Here is a 17,554-nt window from a genome sequence, read left to right as displayed (position 1 = left end):
TCACATTTCAATTCAAATCAGTTTATTGTATAGATCTTTAATTGGAAATTTTGTTTAGCAGATTGAAGATTTACAGATTTACTTACTGCATTGTTTTCGAAATGTATCCTTTGCGTATCCTAATAATCTCACAATCACTTATGACATAGAATTTCCATTTGTATTTGAGGGCTCACATTTTGTCATTCGTTTCCAATTATCTGGGCATTAAACCCTTAAAAGCACTCCTTGAACCTCTAATATGCTTGGGAAACTTTGTTCTCTTTATTATAAGCTTTTCAGTCATCATCAAAGCCACACACTGGCACTCATTCTTCTACACACTCACTCACACAGAGAGAACATTTGAAATTAGCCGCCATTAATTAACTGGCTCTCGGCTGGATTGATGTTAAGTTGCCTGCATTGTGGATAATTACCACAACTTGTCAAACTTTTGAGCAGCAGCATCATTTTTCTGTACCTCTTGGTATTAATTTAACTCAACTCTCATTTCGGTCTCTGTGTCTCACATCCTCTGATAGATCATTTAGTGCATCATTACACATACACCGCATCGTGTCGTCTCCTGTGGGCTAATCCTTTTACATATATATTTTTTTCATTTTTTTGGGGTTTTTGGTTTTTTTTTTGATGCCTCATGTCGATGTTGTAGTCGATGTCACGTCGCCCCACAATAATTCGTGTTGTGGCATTCTTCTGGCACGCACTCACTCGCTCTTTCCCGCAGCATCGCACAAAGCACATCACACTCTTTTTCAGGGCCATATACTCTCGTACATCACTGTCTCTGCATTAAATGTGGGCCACCGCGAAGCGGAAACCTGTTCCCGCAGCTTCTGCTTTTGCTTCTGCTTTCTGCGGTTGTCATTTTAGCCGGCAGCAAAAAATCAGTGTCCTTGCCTTTGGCATGCTGGCGTTTTATTTCCAACCTGCCTCTCCTCCGACCCCTGCAGCCCTCATCCGCCCCCATGTGGATCTCATCTTTTGTCCTCGCACTTGCTTGGCCATGCCTGTTCTGGCGCAGCGCTAAAATAGTTTTGTTGGCCACTGTAATTCCATTATGAAGATGTTAAGTTATCTGGTTTACGAAACATTTTTGTACCCTAAGTGGAATAGAAACCGAGGACATAATCTAGAAAATTTACAGTTTATGGTAAATGTGAATTCGTGTCTCTGCATATTGTTTAACTAGACTGATTATTTATTCATATCAATTACGATTACACACACTAAAACACAACCTCATTGGTTGATTAAGCGAGGGACTTGCTTTTAATATACCTCGTCTTTCGAAATCTATGTCACAGAAACTAGAAACCTACGAGTTTTAAATGAATGGTTTTACTGAATAAATATAGAAGGGGGTATTAACTAGTCGAATAATTAGCTCAAGCTTTTCTTTGGCATGAATTTTGCTGGTCTGTTCTGCCGATTCGTTTAGCTTCCATTTTTCTATCTAGCCGTAATTTTCATTTTTACGCTTTGTGTGCTTGTGTGTGCTTCTATTACACCTCTGCTGGCCTCCCCCCTAAACCCTTTTGTACCCTTGTAGGTAGCTAAATGTCGTCTAAGCTGTCATCATGAAATTACTCGAAGCTTTTGTGTCTGTGGTTTGTTATAATACCATAACATAATTAAATTTTCCCATTTGCATCTAAGGCAAAAACGAAAACTCGACTCTGCTTTTGTTTCCCTTTTCTCTCATGTTTACTTGCACTCTCAGTCGCTCTTGCTCTTTAATAAAGTCAGCTGTGATCTCACATATAGTTTTTCGCAAATCACGTATACGCCGTGTCGATCGTTGAGCAGCAGCAGCAGCCGCAGAGCAGTCGTCAGTTGCTGGCCGAACGTCGTGCGGTTAATACCTTCTTTTTTTTTGCTCTCTCTCACTCTCTCTGTTTTATTCTTTGAATGGGGCGCAAATGACAAACAACTCGTGGCCAAAATGAATGATCGTGAACGGGATGGTTTGATCAGCAGCCTGCACAACGATGTGCTTGCCCTGAAGGATCTGGTGCGAAATCGTGAAAATGAGCTGGTCAAATTGCATAGGGAAATCCATAAGTTAAAGGTGAGAGAATTCGCCCAACAAGCCATCGAATCGTTCATATCCATACATTTATCGCTGTCAGTCGCATCGTTTCTTTTTTGTTGTTGTTGTTGTTGTATTTTGTTAATTTGTTCATGGTGGAATGCTTCAGATAAGCAAGAGAGCAAACATTCAATTTGTTCACTATATATTTATTTCAGAATAATTTCGTCTACGAAAAAAAAAAAAAAACCAAAACTAATACTAGAGGGGTTCATATCAATTGCGTCGCACATCGTTATCTTCTTAATATAGTATTTGTTAGGGAGCAGCAGCCCAGATATATATTACTAGATATATGTACTTACCTACCCTACCTACCCCACATTACCCACTATGGATGGCCCTGATATCTGTGATATCTAACGCAGTATTCATTCTTCAAAAGAATCTAGTTTCATGTAGTCACCCACTGGGCCTGGAAGTTTATTCAAGTGCTCTCTAAATACACAAGTAACTATGTGTATATAAGTCTATATAGAATATATTATTACCTATTTTGACTGTGTACTCCAACATCGTGTGTGTGTGTGTGTGTGGTTGTCGAAATTGTAAAGCATTTTTGCTTTATTGGTCTAAGTGATTATCACTTCTTGGCGAGATTTTGTAGCGCCATATTCGAGGCAGATTTATGGAGAGTTGTGATGGGCATATATAAGATAAGATTCGTTTTTTTCTCTCTCTAATCTAATTAAAGAGCGAATTATGTATTTCATGGAAAACAAATAACAAATATTTTTACTTCCCAGTTTAGAGGCAATATAAAATGTCAGTGTTCGTTTAAAATTTGAAATCGAAACAAATGTTCTCACACTGAGAATATTTTGTTGCTTCTTCGCTTGTTTATTTCTTTTTCCATGTACAAAATATATATATACATTTATATGCTTGATTACCATAACGATTTGAGTTGCTATAACCATGGCCATCTGTGTATCTGGTTCAACAAAAATGCACGATTAAATTTTGCATATAATTTCTTTGGCACACATGGATGTATGTAGAATAAAAGTCGTCTCAACATGCATTCGACATAAAATCGATTGTTTAAACAATTTATTTATTTTTTTATTTAATCAATAAGATTTTATCTGAATCAGTTGGCGAAGAATGCGTAATTTGTTTTCGATACATAGTAAATTCCATTTTTTTTTTTTTGTTTTGTTAGAGTGTGTAATACTCCACGTATTATTTCTTATCTGCGGCTTGCTTTTGGCCGCTAATTGCCGGATCACCTTCAGCAACAACAACAAGATCTCCGAAAAGTCTATCCGTGAGTCTCGAATTGTATGTTTGCTTTGTGTAAATAGATAGTTCCGCTCGGCATAGCACGCGCGCGGCTTGAAAAAAAAAAAAACAGACAAACAACAAGAAAGAGAAAGACAACGACAAAAGAGTTGAACAAAAATGCTAATTTCTATGTAAATAATATTTGGTGCAAACGAGACAGTCAGATAGTCAGAGTGAGAGAGAGCAAGGGAATGAAACAGATAAAAGGAACTAAACAGACATTATGGCTTATCTTATTTGCCCTTTATGAATATGAATAGAAGTTGCGGGTTTTTCCTTGCCTTCTTTTTTTGGTATCATTCCATATGAATTGTTTTTGGGGTCAAAGCGTGCAAGGATTTTCGTTATGGTATACAAGATAAGACACAACAAAATATGGTTATGGCCTTCCCTTGATGGAAATCAAACGACAAACAGTTGCCAGGGTAGGAAACACTGCGACTTGTAGGCAAATTCTTCTAGTGCATTCAAAGTTCATAGACCCAATGTGAATTCAAATGATCAGGCTTCCATTTGGGGAAGGTCAAAGCATTGTCACCATCATTAACACACACTCAACTCGGCAGACAAATTGATGTGAAACAGCACACAGACCCCACTGTCGAGTCACTGGGTCACTTTTCATGTGATGCTGACAGCGGCGTTGATTGTTCGCTCAATTGATTAACCAATGCCTTCCAATTATTCCACTATCAGAGCGTACTTCAGCAGACCACCAATCACTTGAACGTGACACGAAATGAGCAAAAGCAACAACAGCAGCAGCAGCAACAACAACAACATCAGAGTCCACAACGGAGTCGGCTGTATTCCCTGCCCGAGCAATGCGGTGACGTGACAACAAGCAGCCTAATAAATCCGCACATTTGCAGCTCTTGTGGAATGGTTATGCCCACAAGCCCAGAATTTGCACTTGAGGCTTTATCTTTGGGGGGATCGGCTCCAAGCCCATCTCCATCTCCGTCGCCAACTTCCAACTCAGTATCGGCCACACAACTGCCAGAAGTTCGCCCGAAAGCCACCACCAAGAAACAGGGCGTATCGGCCGAGAGTTGTGTACAGTCAATTCATCAATCCTACAATGCTCCCATACCCAAATATGATAAAGATTTCAGGTGAGCTAGTCGTAGACTCGGACCGTAGAAGGTTTACTTAATAATTTCTCTTCTAGTGCCAAGCAACAGATCAAAGATGCTATTATGGATAATGATTTTCTCAAGAATATTGACGCCTCTCAAGTACGTGAACTTGTCGATTCCATGTATTCAAAGTGCATTGCCGCTGGAGAATTTGTGGTACGTGAGGGTGAAGCTGGTGCCCATTTGTATGTGTCCGCAGCTGGAGAATTCGCTGTCATGCAAAATGGCAAAGTGCTGGATAAAATGGGTCCCGGCAAGGCCTTTGGCGAATTGGCCATACTCTACAATTGCACTCGAACCGCTTCCATACGTGTGCTAACAACCAGTGAAGATGCCCGCGTTTGGGTCCTGGATCGTCGGGTCTTTCAACAGATTATGATGCGTACGGGTCTGCAGCGTATTGAGAATAGTGTGAACTTCCTAAAGTCAGTGCCACTACTACGTAATCTAAGCGAAGAGTTGTTGGCCAAAATCGCTGATGTTCTGGAACTTGAGTTCTATGCGGCTGGCACGTACATCATTAGACAGGGCACTGCCGGCGACAGCTTCTTTCTCATATCGCAGGGTAATGTCAGGGTAACCCAAAAATTGACAGCCACCTCACTAGAGGAGACAGAGTTGCGGACACTGTCGCGTGGTGATTACTTTGGTGAACAGGCTCTAATCAATGAGGACCGCAGGACAGCCAATATTATAGCATTACCACCAGGTGTTGAGTGCCTTACACTGGATCGAGATTCATTTAAACGGTTAATTGGTGATTTGTGTGAGTTGAAGGAGAAGGACTATGGCGATGAAAGTCGCATTTTAGCCATGAAACAAGCCGCCGAGAATCAGGAGATTTTCGGTTCTCAAGCCCAGCAGCAGCAGGAATATCCGGATCTAAAATTAACAGACCTTGAAGTGGTTAGCACTCTTGGTATCGGTGGCTTTGGGCGAGTAGAACTGGTCAAGGCCTATCACAATGATCGTGTGGATACATTTGCTCTCAAGTGCCTGAAAAAACGTCACATTGTTGACACTAAGCAGGAAGAGCATATATTTAGTGAGCGAACCATTATGTTAAGTTCTAAGTCACCGTTCATTTGTCGGCTCTATCGGACTTTTCGGGATGATAAATACGTCTATATGCTACTAGAGGCCTGTATGGGTGGCGAAATATGGACCATGCTGCGAGATCGCGGCTCTTTTGAGGACAATGCGGCACAATTCATTATTGGCTGTGTCCTGCAGGCCTTTGAGTATCTGCATTCCCATGGCATTATCTATCGTGATCTCAAACCCGAAAACTTAATGCTAGATGAGCGAGGCTATGTCAAACTGGTTGACTTTGGTTTCGCCAAGTATATAGGCACAAGCTCCAAGACTTGGACGTTTTGTGGTACTCCCGAGTACGTGGCACCGGAGATCATCTTGAATAAAGGTCACGATCGAGCTGTTGACTATTGGGCACTGGGCATTCTCATCCATGAGTTACTCAACGGAACGTAAGTTCTTAGATAAGGATAATGAAAAAAGTTTATTTATCTCTCGCTTTTCAATCTCTTGCAGTCCTCCGTTCAGTGCTCCAGATCCTATGCAAACCTATAATCTCATTCTTAAGGGCATTGATATGATAAGTTTTCCCAAACAAATGTCACGATGGGCAGTACAGTTGATTAAGCGTTTGTGTCGTGATGTCCCCTCTGAACGTTTGGGCTATCAGACGGGTGGAATTCAGGACATCAAAAAGCACAAGTGAGTCTAGGTATAAGAGCAAGCTAAAGCAATCAGTTCTAATACTCTTATTGTTCCCATAGATGGTTTCTTGGTTTCGACTGGGATGGCTTAGCCAGTCAGCTCTTAATTCCGCCTTTTGTTCGTCCAATTGCTCACTCAACAGACGTGCGTTACTTTGATCGTTTTCCCTGTGATCCAACCGAACCGCCGGATGAACTTTCTGGCTGGGATGCTGAATTCTAGCCATTTCGAGTTAAAAATTTGTACACTATGTTTTGCTTTATTAGAAATTTAGTAGTTGAATGAAATGTGTGGTTTTTTTTTTGGGATTACTATTCCATAATGATGTGACTTTCATGAATGCTAGTGCTGGCAGCCAACAATTGGCACATATTCAGGCAACGCACTGTTAAACGATCATAGACAAGATCACATCCCGCTGTTGGCTCTGCAATCAACTTAAGTGCACCGGGCATATTCCGGAAAAAATCTTCAAATTGAAGATTTGGCTTACTACCCGAAGCATTTCGACAACTTTGGCAACTGCAGTTGGCCTCTCGATATTCGTAAAACGCATAACGGGCACGATACGCACCACCCAATACGGCTGGCTCGACTCCGAAATGCCTATAGACAGGAGTATTAAATACATCGGCAATCACCTGGAGCAGACTCTCGTTTTGGGAGCCATCGCCAAGGACAATAACTCGGGTATTTTTATCAAAACGAAAACCCATGTCTTTCATCAAAGCCCGATGATGCATCATTTGTCCTTCGATGACAGCGCGGGCCTCTATTTCGGGTCGTTCAAATTCATCGCAGCCGTGTATTGCCTCCTGAGACATCGGATCCATTTTGCCATCCCAACGTAAAATTCCATCGGCCGGTGGATCTGTTTCCTTAACAGGAAAATATAGGGCCACATTGCCATCATTGCCCATGGGAGTTTTTTTTCAACATTTCGTTAAAAGCGCTCCAAGAACCCTGGGCCACCTGCTCACAGATGGCTTCACGAACGCTTGACCCATTGCGAAAGCAAAGTAATCTGAAGCTTTCATTTGGATTAATTGGATCGCAAAGTATGTGGCCCTCTTCTTGCTTGGGATGGCTCTCCAAATGCATGAGAAGTTTATCAATAGGTCCCAGCGAAAGAATCACATCGGTTTCCTTATTAAAACGCAAACCGACCATCGCTGAAGCGGTATTAGTTATCGACGTCAAGATCATGCAATCGGGTCTAAAGTTCCACCGCTTTACATAATAATCAGCGATTCTGCCTTGCAGCCGATTTGATGCGATGGGTTTCATCAAGCGTTGTGCCAGATTAGGAGCACATGCGTTGAGACACTTTTTCGACCACGTTTTACTATGCACATTCAACAGGCTTGTGCCACACGCGTCTGTGAACTCAATCGAGCCCATCGAACCTATGAGTAGTGATGATAGAAAACTCGTTACCAGAGATATTTTTACCGTCCGTTCATAGTGTTCGGTGCACGTTTCGAAAACCTTACGTATTTGTGGACCCACAAAGCTGGGATACGCCTTCGAGCCTGTTATACTTTTCATTTCGTGCTGCCCACCCACCTCTTTTTGCATTTGATAGAACTGCCGCGTCGCCGAGTTGTCAGCCCCCACTGGAGTTGGGTTCAGCTCAAAACATGTGTCCGTCAGCTGTTCATGTAAACGTAGAATGGGATTGATGCCACACAAGCGTCGAAAACCCAAGTCCGACCAAAAGACAGAGCCATGCTGTTGCGCTGATCCACCGACTGCGGCTATCGAATGAAGATCGGCACCCTGTGAACTGAGACAATTAAGCAACATATCCAAGGCCTTAATCCACATCACTGGATTGGCGAAGACTTCATCGATTGAAGAACCTTGAATGACACCTTGCTGTGTATTATATTCAGGCAAATCCGTATCATAGTGGACTAGAGCTGAGAATTTCACTTGCATTTTCGAGTCCAACACGACAGCGGAGAAATATTGCTCCCCCCAAGTCAAGGCCCAGATAGCAATTGCCATTGTAGTCCGTTCTGCGTCTATGGCACATTCCATTGGTGAATAATATTCTGGAATAAATAAAATTTATAGTAGACTTATCTAAATGAATACATTGAATGAAATCTGTCAAGAATAACAAGGCAATATTTTATTTTTCCAATTTATAATTTCTTTAATTTATATTTTTCTTCAGTTTCGGGAGCATCAATTCAATGAATTGAGCCAGAGGATCCAGGTCTTGCGAAATAAATATTATTCTTATGCTTATGTTATCTTAGAGCGGTTAGATATTATCAATGACTTAGGTGTTCTTATGGACCGTAAATTAACTTTTAATCCTCATATTTCTGCTACAGTTAGTAAAGCTATGAATGTTCTTAAAATTGAATCTGTTCAAAAGCAATTTCTTTGCTTTTTGCGTTTCGCGGTCTAAATCATCATACTCCAGTAGGCTTCTTTTAATCAATCTTCCTTCTTTAATTAATCGTAGAGTTATGCTTGGTGCTTTCTTTAATCAAAAAATTTTAATATTTGAAATAGACTCTCCTGAGCTATTGAACCAGTTAAACCTATCTGTACCCCGTAGACCTACTAGAAATTTTATTCATCTATACTTAAAACACTTTATTTCTAACTATTCCCTGTATAATCCTTTTCGAGTCTTATGTTCTGATTACAATCTTCAGTATCCCGTAATCAGATCAGAAGCATCTCTTCCACTTGTGAAAACCTCTATTTTAACACAGTTTGCTCGTTTTATTTGTATTTGTCCACGCAATCGTGCCGTCCGATATACGGCTGAACCCCACGGTCGGTCGAGCGGGAGGTGGATAGCTCTCTGCTTGGGTTCTCATATGGGCCATTCTATGTACTTCGCATTATAAAAGCCGAACACAGCAAGAAACCAAGGTGACTATGGCACAAAACTCTGAGTCCCAATAAAAATTAAAACGTCGAAAAGTGTAACTAACCTACGCTTTTCCAGTATTTTAGCGTCTGAATATTGTTATGGCATTAAAATTATAATAAGTAGTTTGCGAAATCTGTTGATGGGGGCCATCGAGCTAATATCCTTTAAGTACATCGGAGCGCAAATCGGTATCTGTATACATATGTGAGTTCTATGTGGATGAGCAGCGATCAAAGAGCGATGTCAAACAAATGAGAGATGACAAGAGGGAGCCGGAGAACAAAACGGACGTGTTTTGGGGTCTTGCTTGATAGTCGGAGCAAGGTCAAGTCGAGTACCATAGACGAGTGCTATAAGTCGTGTGTCAAAGTCGGACACTAAAAGTCGAGCGCCAAGTCGGACGCGAAATGTCGAAGCGTTATAGTCGTACGCCAAAGCCGAGCTGAGCCAAACGTCGATTGTCATTTAACACCTTGTAATCTCTATTAAGTCGTATTTTCATATAAGCCACCTAGACTACTTAACTTGTAAATTTAACCCCACATTTATACTCGTAGTTTAAAAAACATATATTTATTATTGTTGTTTCTATGGTGATGGAATTGAAAAATTACTGCTCTGAAGTATGAGATATTTGGTAAATTATTTTGTGTTATAAATGGAAAAAGCTGTCACATTCTACCATGAGGTCTGACAATTCACTTTACTCTTTTGGAAGAATTCATAGAAGAATGTATTTGATATTCGAAAAACGAATTTAATTAGGTGGAGGATTTGTGAGTTCTAAGTCAATGGCTAAACACAACTGAAAGAATGTGGGTCTCTAGAAATAACGTAAGTCAAAAGTTTATTTCAAAATACTATGAACAATTCCTTATTGAAATCTAATAACATATTATTTAAAAAGAGAAACGAAAAGTTTCTTTAGAACCGAGCCACAGTCTATGTGATAGTCGTCGATGTGTTTTGAGAGCGACGTTGTTCCGTGATTTTGAATTGCAGTAAAACCACTAGATATGTGGCCATAAACGATATATTTGTGGTAATAAGTTCCCGATTTATATTGGCATATCCGTCCAAGTTCATAATTGGTGGATTCTTGTTAATGGCAACTAAAAGCATTTCAACTTCTTTTTTGTGTGGCCGCATCGACAGCGGTTAGATTGATGTTTAGCAACTTGGTTTGAAAGTCCAGGCCGACTTTTCTCGAGGCATAGTGAGCCTCATTGCAAATGATATAGAGCAAGCCCATGCAATAGAAGACGATGACAAAGAGTCCCACTTCCTTGTAGGTGGCTCCATGATCAATAATTTCACTGATGCTCCCATAAGTGGCTATAATGGTGGTAAAGAATATCACAAGGCAGTACATCCCATACATATTGGAATAGGCTCGTCCCAGCTGCTGCATCATATGGCTGAGATCCACCCAAAGATGGCGATATTCGGTTAGTTTTTGGGCGGGTTTCTCTCCGCGAATGGTCGCTTGCAGGGCATCGGACAGGGCGTGACTGGCCGTCCCAAACGCATTGCAGTTGATGTACCACAAACTGCAAAAGCAATTCAGCATGGCTATAATGGGATAATAGGCGAATGTGTACCACAGACGAAAATCCGGTTGAAGAAAGTACTGAGACAAGTTTATTCCGATACTCAATAACCACGAGAAGACGCAGAGAGCCCATGTTAGAGGATAGAGATTGGGAAATACAATCGGTGAGCCAGTGGTCTTGAAGAATTTGTATTGATAGTTGGTCCACATGTTCTTAAATATGGCCACTTGGGGACCATGACGCCAACTGGCCACAGGCAGCAAGAAATTTGTGAACAGCAATGAAATGAATATCACATTGTAGATTGCCTCATCGAATCTTTTATCCGGGCTAGTGACGAATTTCTTAACCCGTTCTCTAAGCACCAATACCACAATTGTTGTCTGGCAACTATATATGAATATTGCCCACATCACTTGGCGCGATGTCCATGAGTAACCGGTACGGGGTAAGTTTTTCACTGGCGGATTACGATGAATGGGCATGACACCCATTATTTGGAATAAAACTAATAGACTTTTTGTTGTCTGATAGAACGAATCGTGTTTGTCCAACTCAAGTGGATCGTCCACTGTTTCCGGTTTACGTAAATACATATCATCCATGGCGTTTGTATCGCCGCGAGCCATCAATTTCATTTTCTCACGTAAGCGCATCTCATCCTCGAGAAACTGTCTTTGATTGGGATTGAGCATGGGTGCCACTTTTGAGGTTGCTCCCGGTGGGGAAAGGCCCCGACTAACGGCCCAGAATGACATGACGATGGAGTTGGGCGAAGCGGTGAAACAAGGAAAAGCGTCGGCTGCGACGGCGGCGGCGAAGTTGACGGCTGCGGCACAAAGAAACGTTACGGAAAACGTTGAACGGTCCCTTTTATAGTTATCCGTCGTCTCTGCTATTGACTTTTGATTGAAAAGCAAACAAAAGACCGAAAAGTGTACCGCCCCAGAGGCGGGACTCAACCATTAAATATGCCCAAGACCAAGGTTTTCCACTTGCTTGCGAGTTTTGTGTTGTGGTCATTTGTGCTGAACAGGACACCCATTTCTGTTTCTTTTCTCTTTTTCCTTTTTTCTGCTGACAACGATGAACGGGTGTGTGTGTGCGTGTGTGTGTATGTGTACATAAAATGCGCTTAATTTGCCGGAAATGAAAGTTTAACGATGTGTAAATGCTTACGAATGCCGATAGAGGGCTCGGCACTAATGACCAATAAAAATGTGGCACCATTGGGTCAGTTGGTAGGCCGTCATAGTCATCGCTGGACATGGGACAACATTCAACATTCCTTGTCTGACTTTTGATCTATTTCTGCTTCGAATATTAAAGGCAAAAGCCAATGGATGCTTTAGGCATTTATCCTGTAAACTTCCATTCGTTTCACTAACCAATTATAAAACTTGGGGATAAGTTACTACTTATCATGCAACTATTTATAACATCGTAGTTCAAAATGAAATTATGCATTTTCTGGTTACTACGAGTTTTGAGCTGTTCAATCTCTTCCGCTAGAGTTTTGTGCGCTACTTTTGGTAAACTCGTGTAGGAAACTCCTACAATTACATCTACAATTGTATCTATTATTTAATTTTCGTTGAAACCATCGCCTGAAATCCATTTCAGGGAAGAATTGTAGTTCTGCTTGTAACTAAAGCTGCAAAACTCGAATTTTAATCCCAATTGTTGTAATGATTTAATCGTATGTAATGTTGTATCGTTAACATCACATTATTTGTGCCTTATTTAGCTGTGCCATCGTACAGTTGACAGAAACATATACATAGTTTGAAAGGTAAATAAAAAATTTGCATTACTTTGACTTCGCTTACCCTTTCAACCCATTTGCGATCACATTGCGTATACGTAATTCAATAGCAAACTTTTAGGAGGCGATTTTTTCACATCTTTGTATATTTCAAATTCGTTTGTATTGTTTCTTATTAGTTATAATTTAAATAAAAAACTTAGGTAACAAAATAGTCTCACCAACAGATCATTCGGAGTTAATTCACAAACGATACTCGGCAAGTCCTTTTCCATGGCTTATCTAGATGACCTTGGGACTTCCCTTATAAGTATAGTGAACCTTTACAATGCTAACCTTTCTATGGTAATAAAGAGATTAGATATCAAGTTCTATCCTAATAACTTTTAAGCCAGTAGAGAACCCAGTCTGGCATAGCTAAATCTAATATTTTGTTGATGTGGGTTTCCAATATTCTTTATTACCAATACTGTAATATCCTCTACAAGGGTATAAAAAAGAATAAGTAAGTTGTACAACTCAATCCTTTTGTATTAGTTGAACCATGTAGTCATCTGTCCTCAACGAATTTGAAAAGGATTAAGGAAAGACTTAAGTATATACAATAATATACACAGATTGCCTTTTTCAAGATTATTGATATCTCATCGACACACATAAATAAGAAATAAATAGTGAAGAGTCCTCACGGAAGTCTTGAAAATTTAAACTATTGTACAGTAGAAAGTCCCATCAATTTATGGGCGAAATTTTCAAAAGTATTTAAATCGAGTTTTCTTTCTCCTATTTCGGGTTTCCTGTTGCCTTTTCTGCATTTGTTTTTTGTATTTTTTTGCTGAAACGATTCGGCCAACTGTTGCGAGTTGGCCGTCTCTGGTATAGTTTTTCACATTGCACATAGTTTTTTGGCAAACTTTTCTCTCTTTGTCTTTTAATGCGAAAACTTTGAAGACAAACGACAAGCGAGAAGTGCATAAATAAAGTGTTTAGCTTGTTCACTGTGCGACATAATTGGAAAAGAGGAAGTTGAAGTGGAGAGCCAAGGCAAAGCAAGACCGGGCGAGGCAATGCATGGAAGGAAGGAAAAAAGAATGTGTAGATTTAAAAGAAGAATCCTTAAAGTTCCTCTATTTATCTCATCCAGTCTATACAGTATGAGTGTGTGTGTAGAGTATGTCATTGTATTCTTTTGTACGTGCCTGTCTGTCAGTTGACATGGCCGCCAGCTGTCAACTGCTCAACTAACCAAAAAAAGAAGGCGATGAAGAGTGGGCACGAGGGCAGGCCGAAGGTGTCCTTGGAGAACAAGTTACACATTTCGATTTCCGTCAGCCACACACATTTTACAGTATTTTTTTTTTTTTTTTTTAATACTCTTGCATACTTGGTAGGTATATTCGCTTTGAAAGGAAGTTTATAGTTCTGAGTGTTTATACTTTAAAAAGAGCTTTACTCTATATAGTAGAGAGGGTCCCTTTCTAGTTGATATAGGGGAAAAAGGGCTAGCGTTTTAAGAAAATGTTTGAAAAAGAAAATAAGTATGTATAAAAAAAGTCAAGGTCCAGTTATCTAGAAGCTCAGGCCAAGTCTTCATTATGAGTGTATGCTTAAAATATGTACTTACAAAATACGGAGATTATTAAGTAAATATTAGGCTCTAGGTGTTAACAATTGTTCTTAGAAAATGTATTCTACTGACACTCAAACACAAGTTTTTTTATGCTCGGTTTTGGCCACTTGATATCCTGCTGTTGACATGTTCTAGGCTAGTTTCAAAGTGCAAGTGTGTTTCCGGCTGGTAATTCTTTGTGGCAAACAAACTGTTGTATTATATTTGACAAAGCCGCCTTAGATAAATACGGTGTTTAATTTTAGGCACTCGCTTTTATTTTTAAAACTATTCGACAAGTTTACTGAACAGGTTTGTATGCGATCGACTTGTGTCTGCCCATAGGCAAAACGTCTTTTATTTATATGACTTCTTCAGTGTTCATGAATAGCTTATGCTACATATTTGGTAGTTAAGGTAATATAAGCTTACATTGCAGTAGGTTACCATGAATAATAACTTAAACTAGATATTTGGCAGTAGCTTCCTTAGATTACTCTTACCATTACCTTAATTGACTCTTGAACTTTAATGCATCTTGTTTCACAACATTTTATTGAGTTATGAGCCATTGCTTAGAAAGTTAAACTTTTATCCTCCTATCTATTTCTTCTCCATGCTCAAATTATATTTATCCTAAACAACTATTTGGTAAGAAACTTATATAAAGTTTTCCAAAAGTAGGGTATAGAAACTAGCATACACTTTGATTACTTTTCAAAAAGGACACTTTTTATTCAACGCTAGAAATAGATTTCATATTTCTAAATAAGCTTTTTTTTACTATATAATAAGAGAAATGCATTTTAAGAAGAAGTAGAAGCCTCTGTTGTAGAGCTGCTGGTGGAGTTTCCACTGGAGCTGCTGGTGCTGGCTTCCGTAGTTGTTGTAGTTCCGTTGGATGGCAACGTGGCATTTGGTGGTAGACCCCAACCGATTTGTTGTCCACCTTGCTGTTGCTCACCACCCTGTTGCTGTCCTCCCTGTGGCTGCCCTCCCTGTTGCTGTCCTCCCTGTTGTTGTTGCTGTTGTCCTCCTTGACGTCCAGAACCCTGCTGAGCAGCAACCACAGCTAGCAAGGCGAAAAGAGCAATCAAAATAAAGCAACGCATTTTCATAGAAGTTTTTTCTCTTTGTGGGTAGCAATTTTCAACTGACTTCCTTACTCTAACGGGCAAGGCCTTTTTATACCCATATTTCCCCGAACAAACCTCTGACGTCACATGAGTGTGTATCACCAAGAAACAAAACCCCCCAAAACTATCGTCAGTGGGGTGTTCTTTGCTTTTGCTGGTAAGTCCGAAAACCACACAACAGATTTGTCATTGACTCTTTGTTTTCATCTCGTTTCTATTTGCGTCACAAAACATCTGTTAGTGGCTTGTCAAAGTGTCGCGTTTGTTTGCTTAACAAAAAAAAAGGGAAAACAATAATAAATGTTGTTGTTTAATGAAAATAGTCTTACAGTTTATGGAAAAATAATTTACAACATACAAATAACAATAAGATTGCCCGTTTCACTTAATTATTGAAGATGAGTAAATAAAACCTAGCCAGAAGATTATTTTAACTTAAAATTATAGTTTACAACCCTTACAAATCATAATTGCTGTTAGTCCGTTTGTCAGGCTGGACCAAAAAAAACTCATTGTTTAGTTTTAAAGTTTGTTGAATCCCTTAAGACTTTTTTTTATTTGCTGCAGAGCAAAAGCATTTAAATGTAAATTTTATAAAAATAAAATAACAAAACTTTCTTCTATTCGAGTTAAACCATCGTAACTCTGTGTATAAATTAAAAGCAAATATAAATTTTAAGCACAAAAGTCTAATTTGTGTATCGAATAGTTTAGTAAGTGAATGAAATGTTGACTATTTTGGGCTTCGCCTACTCTTACCGTCCACATAGGAGAGCACATTGCGTATACGTAATTAAAGAATTGCATTACAAATATATAATTTTCACTTGCTTGGTCTATGGAGTCCTGCGTATATAACTCACATTGTGTATTTCATAGTGCTTAGAAATTTTGATTAATACTCGCTTATAAAAGAAAAGGTAAGGCTAAAACGTCTATTACCTTTTACTTGAACAATTTTAAAACTTTTGTTTTGCAAAAGGAGAACAGGCAACATCTTCTCAGAGACTCCTTCTGATTAATGATCGATAACACAGTTGTATAAGTTAGTTTTGCGGAGTTGAAAATGACCAGAACTGACTAAATTATGACCTTAAAAATATAAAATATTTGGATTTCCCATTAGTGTCCCCCCATCTCATTGGCTATGCATCCCCAATGTATGAAATTAATGAAGTTCTTATTTGCAAATGCAAACATATAAATTTCATAATTTCATTTTATCCATTTTTTGTTGATGTTGTTGTTTTATGTTTTTTTGTACGGATACAAATGTAAATTGAAATTTTCTGAATTGAAACACTTGCATTGCTTTCAGCATAAAATGCAATTAAATATTAATCATGGTAGCCCGAAAACCTACTACTACACACTACAATTAAAGTACCTACTAGTGCAGAGGACTAACCAGCATATGTTGCATATGTTGGTTTTACATACAAACATATTGACTAAATTAGCAAATTGCACATAAATCGACTAATTAGTGCTAAAAGCATGAGATGTGGACAGAATGTTTGCTTTTGCCCGGATATGATTATCTTTCTCACTCTCTCTCTCCCTCCCAACCTTGCCTTCCTCTTTGTTGTTTATGGGTGTGTTTTTTGTGTGTTTGAAAAAATTGCGAAACTAATAATAATCTGATTTATTGTTTTAATGAGTAAGTTCTCTGCATAAAACTGCAATTGCAATTAAACGAAAGGAAAACCATGAACCGAAAGCAATAATCCATGCTTGAATGCTTTCCACTACAAAGCTTAGTCCAAGTGAAATAGGAGGCGAAAGGACGAATATGAGAGGTTGGCTAAGAGAGAGAGAGAGAGAGAAGGCAAAGAGGATCTTCAAAATTTAATTAAAAACGCTTTGCATATTTTGCTTCAACAATTGATTTTTCAACCATATTTTTTTCCATCCAGCTGTTGTTGGGTCTGCCGTTACACATTGAATGAGCTAGCGATTGATGGGCAATGCAGGAAGGGATAAGGAAGAGAAGAGACAGAAGAAAAGTGGTCTCAATTATTACCAAGACACTTTTGTTATATCCCTCGAGCATTGACAGTTTAATCAGTCGACCGTTTTGTTGAGAAGGAGCAGCTAATAAAATTGGCACCCAAAGTGCCTTAGTCTTAATTCTTCTTCTTATGCTCATTCATTCGTTTGTCACGCCATAATTGGAAAGTCCACAAAATGTGCCAGCGATGTGCATCAATTAGTAAAGCAAACGCACCCACTCAGCCATCAAAAGAGCCTTTTGGGCTACTGCAACTGCATTTTTATTATGGTTATTTGGGTCCTTTCTCGCTCCCCCTTCCCTTGTTCAGTTTCTCGGTG

At 39.4% G+C, this 17,554-nt stretch overlaps 4 protein-coding genes across 4 annotated transcripts; 1 reads left to right on the top strand and 3 right to left on the bottom strand.

Moving 5' to 3' along the window:
* The first annotated feature begins 1,857 nt into the window (after window positions 1-1,857).
* Window positions 1,858-6,548, top strand: Pkg21D (Protein kinase, cGMP-dependent at 21D). Its single transcript, XM_068285621.1, has 5 exons — window positions 1,858-2,074; window positions 4,079-4,497; window positions 4,554-6,008; window positions 6,073-6,258; window positions 6,321-6,548. Exons 1-5 carry the CDS (start codon window positions 1,949-1,951, stop codon window positions 6,481-6,483), a joined length of 2,349 nt encoding a protein of 782 aa, XP_068141722.1. The 5' UTR covers window positions 1,858-1,948; the 3' UTR covers window positions 6,484-6,548.
* LOC137573639 (xylulose kinase) lies at window positions 6,487-8,366 on the bottom strand. Its single transcript, XM_068285623.1, is given in 3 exon segments — window positions 6,487-7,193; window positions 7,195-8,241; window positions 8,243-8,366. Coding segments are annotated over 3 exon segments (1,725 nt in total). The 5' UTR covers window positions 8,300-8,366; the 3' UTR covers window positions 6,487-6,572.
* Window positions 8,367-9,934: 1,568 nt separating this feature from the next.
* On the bottom strand, window positions 9,935-11,526 carry Gr21a (Gustatory receptor 21a). The gene is given in 2 exon segments (XM_068285448.1): window positions 9,935-10,294; window positions 10,296-11,526. Coding segments are annotated over 2 exon segments (1,368 nt in total). The 5' UTR covers window positions 11,472-11,526; the 3' UTR covers window positions 9,935-10,102.
* A 3,367-nt stretch (window positions 11,527-14,893) lies between these two features.
* On the bottom strand, window positions 14,894-15,199 carry LOC137573667 (uncharacterized). Its single transcript, XM_068285666.1, has one exon. The coding sequence runs from the start codon at window positions 15,197-15,199 to the stop codon at window positions 14,894-14,896; it is 306 nt and encodes a 101-aa protein (XP_068141767.1).
* Between the last annotated feature and the right edge of the window lie 2,355 nt (window positions 15,200-17,554).

The sequence above is a fragment of the Drosophila tropicalis genome, unplaced genomic scaffold (genome assembly GCF_018151085.1).
Source record: "Drosophila tropicalis isolate 14030-0801.00 unplaced genomic scaffold, ASM1815108v1 contig_413, whole genome shotgun sequence".
NCBI lineage: Eukaryota > Metazoa > Arthropoda > Insecta > Diptera > Drosophilidae > Drosophila > Drosophila tropicalis.
The sequence above is the reverse complement of the archived record's forward strand: the minus strand, read 5'-3'. Positions and strand labels throughout refer to the sequence as shown.

What these genes read in the sequence shown, in the direction of transcription:
- Pkg21D (XM_068285621.1), top strand. Translation starts at nt 1,949, where the DNA reads ATGAATGATCGTGAACGGGATGGTTTGATCAGCAGCCTGCACAACGAT. An exon ending in CATGAGTTACTCAACGGAAC is followed by an intron (nt 6,009 to 6,072) that starts GTAAGTTCTTAG and finishes AATCTCTTGCAG; the next exon opens with TCCTCCGTTCAGTGCTCCAG. An exon ending in CAGGACATCAAAAAGCACAA is followed by an intron (nt 6,259 to 6,320) that starts GTGAGTCTAGGT and finishes TTGTTCCCATAG; the next exon opens with ATGGTTTCTTGGTTTCGACT.
- LOC137573667 (XM_068285666.1), bottom strand. Translation starts at nt 15,199, where the DNA reads ATGCGTTGCTTTATTTTGATTGCTCTTTTCGCCTTGCTAGCTGTGGTT.